The sequence below is a fragment of the Cetorhinus maximus genome, chromosome 8, assembly GCF_964194155.1.
Source record: "Cetorhinus maximus chromosome 8, sCetMax3.hap1.1, whole genome shotgun sequence".
NCBI classification, from domain to species: Eukaryota; Metazoa; Chordata; class Chondrichthyes; order Lamniformes; family Cetorhinidae; genus Cetorhinus; species Cetorhinus maximus.
The window spans coordinates 25,128,193-25,134,192 of record NC_135886.1 but is presented as its reverse complement, the minus strand read 5'-3'; the positions used below and the strand labels follow the sequence as shown (position 1 = coordinate 25,134,192).

Sequence of the window (6,000 nt, the reverse complement as noted above, 5' to 3'; positions counted from 1 at the left end):
CTTACTAATAATGCAGTTTAGGATTGTATACACGAGTCTCACAAATGTGCTACAATGACAGTTTTCATTACTTTGATGAGTCTTGTGACTGCTATGAGTGGATAAAAATAAATTAAACTTCCATTGCAATCAGAACTTTTAAAACTGACCTTTGATTATTTCTGGCTAATGGTCTAAATGGTAGCAATTATTGAATGCTTACTTAAAAAAAAACATGTTTGTAAAACCTTTCTATCTTGTCCCATTGGCCATTCGTATCATGATTAATGATTAGAACCCAAATTGGATTCATGTTCACCATGCTGGCAACCAATCTATACCATTTCCTTTAGGATATCATCATAACTTTATAACTTTAAAGGTCTGGATGAATATTTTTTAACGTCTATCACTCATTTGCAAAATATACTTTCACTTTCTCAGGTATCCATTGAATTTTGTTCAGCATCATTTTTTAAAGTTGTCACTTGGATATGCAATTCTCACTTCTCACTTTAAGGGCATATTCCTACCCAAGATTCACTTTCCAGCTGTTTCGATGTGTTAGCCTCGAGAGAAAAGGAATTACAGTCTCTTTTTTATTATAGGATTTACTGAATGACTCCTGGCATTTTTGATCATCTTAACATAGTTCAACCAGCAGGTGAAAACATCTAAAGGGAAAACATCCAGTTAATTAATGAATTACTTCCAAACTCACAATTGCGTTCACATTTTTTTGTGCTTAGCATCAATGAACCATGCCTGACATTGCAGCCGATTGTTCTGAAAGTTTTGTTTATTTATGTTTACTAGGCCAGCTTGCTTCTTTGTGGAAACTGTTTAAGCAGAGAATTTCATTGTGTTATTTTAGCCACTATATACAGAAACTACAAACTTAACAGCAATTTGCTTATCTGTGATTCCTTCCCATTGTAATGTTAATCCCAAAACAATAGTGTATTATAAAAATCCAGTTTTAGTCAATAGCAATGGATAACAAAGAGCATTAAATAGAACACTTGATAGCATTTTGGTGCAACATGTGGACAATTCCAAAATTATGAAAGATCATTCATATTGTTTAGGAGACAGGAAAGCCACTGGTTCCTAAGTATAAAGAAATAACTTGTATTGTTATAGTGTCTTTCAGGACCTCCCAATGCGCTTCGCAGCCAATGATGTATTTTGTGTAATGTAGTCACTGTTGTGATATAGGAAACTCAGCAGCCAATTTTGGCACAGCAAGATCCCACAACCAGCAGCCAGATATTGGTAGCACTCTCTCCCCTGAGTCACTGGGTTCCTGGTTTAAGTCTCAATTCAGGGCTTGAGCTCAAAAATCAAGACTGTGGTGCTGAAGTAGTGGTGTACTGTTGAATGTGGCATCCTCTGGCTGAGATGCCTGCTCGAGTGGATGCAAAAGATCCTGTGGTCCCATTTGGAAGAAGAGCAGGGGAGTTATCCCCAGTCCTGACCAATATTCACCCCTCATTCTAAATCAGAAAAACAGATTACCTTGTCGTTTGCGGGAATTTGCTGTGTGCAAATTAGCTGTCTCATTTGCTACATTACAACAGTGACTACACTTCGGAAGTACTTCACTTGCTGCAAAGCACATTGAGACTTCTGGTGAAAAAAGAGATATAAATGCAAGTCTTTTTTAAAAAAAAACAGTTTCAGTGATGTTGGTCGAGGGATAAATATTGGCCCGGGCACTGGGAGTACTCTGCTGTTCGGTGGGATCTTTTACTTCCCACCTGAGGATGCATATTTGACATCTCTGTCCCTCTGACAGTGCAGTACTCCCTCAGTGCTGTACTGAAACGTCAGCCTAGTTTTTCTGCTCAAGTCTTTAGAACTTGATCCCACAACCGTTTGACTTAAGTTGCACTCATCGTGCGCCTCCTGTGAAGATTCCCTGGTGGAAGGCTACTTACCACCTAACATTTCCCAAGTTTCCCAAGAAATATGGCAATCAACGATGATTAAGAATGATGCATATGGGATGTTGCAGGAGATAAAGTCTAATTAAATAGTTAATTAAAATTTCAGCTTCATGTATTGCAGCAAGTTGCAAATATTAATGTGGAAATGCCATTTCTAATGCTAACTTGACAATCTGCTTTACCGTAAAATGCAAGCATATCGAAATAAAAACAAGTTTGTTTACCGGCTGCAGACATTGACGCTAATTCTTGGTGATGACTTCGCTTAAAAAGCCTCGAAACCCGGTAATGCATGTGTGAGAAAAACAAGTTCAACATGTTGCTTCACATTGCTAACGGTGAGGTTAGCAGCAGGTTTATACAGATTGCTGCAGTAACTGTGTTTTAATATATTACACCACGCAGCTATGATCCTGTTTTATTTCATTGGAGTTGATTGTAATCCATTCTGAATAAAGAGTGGGATGAAAGATGCCTTCAAATGTTTCATAGTTGTTGTGAAACCCCTTACTGCTTGCTTTTCAAAGTTTGCCCTTTAGGGGGCGCGGAAGAGTTACTAGTCAAATATTGTAAATCTGTTTTTGGTGCTTCAGCTATTATGGAATTTAAAAAGTTAATGCTGCCACAATACAAAATCAATTAAAATGGCGAAATGGCTGGTGTATACCTATACTGATCCTGTGAGGGGAGCAGCGGGTTCTATCTGAAAAAAGAAATGCATTTTCACAAATAGAATGGTGCTGTGATAAAGTTAGGAGTAACATGCTTCGTTAACAGGCTTCGCTATGCTCTCAGTAGCATAGTTCACTCAGGCTTGGTACAAGAGCTGGTTAAGCTGCAAAATAATTCGCTCATTCCGCCAACTTCTCCATTTAATGTATCAAAGTGGGGAAGCTGGAAGGGAATGGCATTTTTGATCATGATCATAATATGTGCAGTTACTATTAGAGACACGGGGAAATCCTGCTGGCCGTGCTGTCAAAACTGCAGTCCAGGAGCACAAGGGCTTTTTGAGTATTGATGCACATTGGCTAATAAGGTGATATTACCATCTTATCTGGATGAATGAATTGACTTTATTTGCACCCTATTCATTATTAATGAGCCATATATACAACGCACATTTTCATGATCGAAGCGTTAGCTTAACGTGTAGGCTATCAATGCTCAGAGGGAATAATGTTTGTACCACTACATTAATAATGCCCCAGTAGTCGGTTTCTAGTACTTTCCTGAAAGCTGACAGTGATAAGCAATGTAAGTTATCTTTAGACCGAAGGGCGGAGCATATCATTTCAGTCCGTAAACTGTAATTAAGGGAAAGTGTGAGCAGTGCAATTAGACCAAGAAAAAGATTGCGCTGAATAATTCAGAGCGCAGTAGTGCTCAGTACCATAGACAAAGTCTAGTGTCGGCAGCCCTAACTCTGATTCCTGAATTTTCCAGTAGGGCAGACAGCCTTTAATTGCAATTCCTTGGGCTTTGTTGTGGTGTGACGTTGGTGCTGGGAGAACCAGCCTGGAATTACTGGATGCCGATGGAAGACGCGATGGACAAATTCGATGATATGGCTTCTGTGAGCGAATTCGACCCTATCCAAGGAAGCATCCCGGCTACCAAAGTAGAGATTACCGTGTCCTGCAGGTATGTGTGCAAGCAGTGAAATGTTGACAGAGCGGCTGTTATCTCTCTTCAGTTTGTAGCTGCAGGTGGTCTCAAGTTTTATTGTATTTTTAATGCATGAAGACTATAAATGCAATTGTGAGAACGCAATTTTACATGTACAGAAACAAATAGGCATTATTGCAGGATACATCTGTTGGCGCCAGTGTCTTGCATCGGGGTGGTAGCACAATCACTGCAAGATAAATCTTTATTTGATCTCTCGTAGTATATTAAGTTTACTGTGGTTGGAAATTCATTGACTTGCTTTGCAGCTCATAGCGTTAAGATTACGAACCTTGAAACAATTTGTGTAAAGCGACGGTATGAGAGTGGGGTGTAAACAGTTATTCCATTACAGTACAAAAAACAGAATTACCATTACAGTGTCGCCTGGTGAAGGAAGCACCCGGGTATGTGAGTAACTTTGGTACATTTTTGAATCTGATGCAAAACACCACGTCCCTCAAACTTAGGTTCCAATAAATACCCCCCCCCCACCCAAACCCCTTCAATGGACAAAGATTAGCACAGAACAAGTGGGAACAGTTAACAGCTATCCCCTTATCAATCAACCGGGGTCGTTTCAGGGGTAGCTGTGACACCAGTTTAACAACCACAAGGCATTCTCATCGCTCTTTGGGAAAATGACTCTGTTTCCGGCCAGACCCATTAAAAAAAAACACCTTTTAAATGTTCCCACCCAATTTAACCAGATGACTCGTTGGCCACCAATTGATTTTTTTTTGTCCTTGTTTCTTACCTATATAAAAACAGCCCTCTTCACATTACAGCGTGTTTTTAAGGAATACTATGTGTAGAAAGTTGGAGTTATATTTTGCCTGTGTTTTTTTTTTCGCGTTTACTTCCTTCCCTCACGAGCACCATGGTTGTATTCCTCAACGACTGTCGTATGGGAAGGGATGTGAAGAGTTTGATCACTGGGTTTTCTTGGTCCATTCCCCAGGCAGTTTCGCGCTCCCTCGAGTTAGATCCACTTCTCCCTCCTTATTGGTCGCCAAATGAGTCAATCGGGGCTATAGATATAAAATTCGAGCTCGGGGATTGCTTTTATTGCAGAATGTAGATAGTTGCGTTCGATCCTCTTCGATTGATGTTTCATTGAAGCCTCGCGAAAGGAAATTGAAAGACAATGATGAAATAGATGCTTATTCCCCCCCCCCCCCCCCTGATGTGCTACAAAACGTATTGTTTCTTTGATCTTGGCTCCTGCTAAGTTTAGGGAATTTGCACCATATGATCCCTGTTCAAAATATTAAGCAACAACAATACGCAAGTCTTGATCAATTATGAATTAGATCCAGTCCGCTCTGTTAGAGGCGCTTTGGTGAGAATGTAAGCACGTGTCCCAAACACGCTTCAGTCTGTGCCTGGTCAGATTATCTTTGGATAATTCAAATGTTATGTTTCCTCTCCAAATTTTGAAAAATACTACACTTAATATTCTGCGATTCATTCAGCCAGCACACAGCATGTGAAATAGCTTAGGTATTATACTGAGAGCAATGATTTTTTTTCCCCTGTTTTTGAGTTAAATTATCTACCGCGTATGTACATTGTAGGTGTCTTGTACAGAAGTACTCGTTTTTCATTCTTGAAATGTGATGTTACTGGCAACACCAACAATTATTGCCCATCCCTGTTGATAAGGTGGAGGTGGACCTTTTTTGAGTCTCTGCAGTCCATGTGATGAAGGTGCTCCACAATGGGCACAACCACAATGAAGAAATGGTGATGTAAGTCCAAGTCAGGACGGTGTGTTCCTTGGAGATGGTGGTGGCCCAATGCGTTCCTGGCTTTTACTGTTTGGAAGCCATGGATGTGACAGATGCTACCAAAGATGCTTGGGTGAGTTGTTGCAGTGTATACTGTAGGTAATACATATTACAGCCAGAGTATATTGAGGGAGTTGGTGGAATGTTGATCAACTAGGCTACAGGTACTCTGTCTTGGATGGTATTCAGCTTCTCAGATGTTGGAACTGCACCCACCCAGGCTAACAGAGAGTATTCCATCACCCTCCAGACTTGAGCCTCAGAGCTGATAGATTGGCTTTGGTGAGTCAAGAGATGAGCTACTTGCTGCAGAAAATCCAACCTCTTACCTGCTCTAATTGTGTGTCAGTTCATAAACAAACACCTCAAAGTTTTCAGAATTTCATCTTCCCCCTTCTTGCTCAAAACTATTTTCAGTAACATGCTATATTTTTTACCACAAATAATTAACTGCTAACGTGAATACATTTTCAGGATTCGGTGCACAATGGTTTGTTGATAGTTACAGTTTTAGTGGGAAATCTTTTGTACATTCATTTATTACAAATGTCTTTATAAGCTTGAAAATGTGAGGACGTGCTTAGACTGGGGTTAAAGGCAAAATACTGCAGATG

At 40.0% G+C, this 6,000-nt stretch overlaps 1 protein-coding gene across 2 annotated transcripts in view; it reads left to right on the top strand.

Moving 5' to 3' along the window:
* The first annotated feature begins 3,272 nt into the window (after nt 1-3,272).
* LOC144683255 (copine-8-like) overlaps nt 3,273-6,000 on the top strand; it is a 742,817-nt gene continuing 740,089 nt past the window's right edge. The window contains exon 1 of one of the 2 annotated variants that reach the window (XM_078546211.1): nt 3,273-3,572. In XM_078546211.1, the coding sequence (XP_078402337.1) occupies nt 3,460-3,572 (113 nt within the window). In that variant the 5' untranslated portion in view covers nt 3,273-3,459. The remainder of the gene's footprint in view (nt 3,573-6,000) is intronic. The other variant, XM_078546212.1, reaches the window with a different exon arrangement.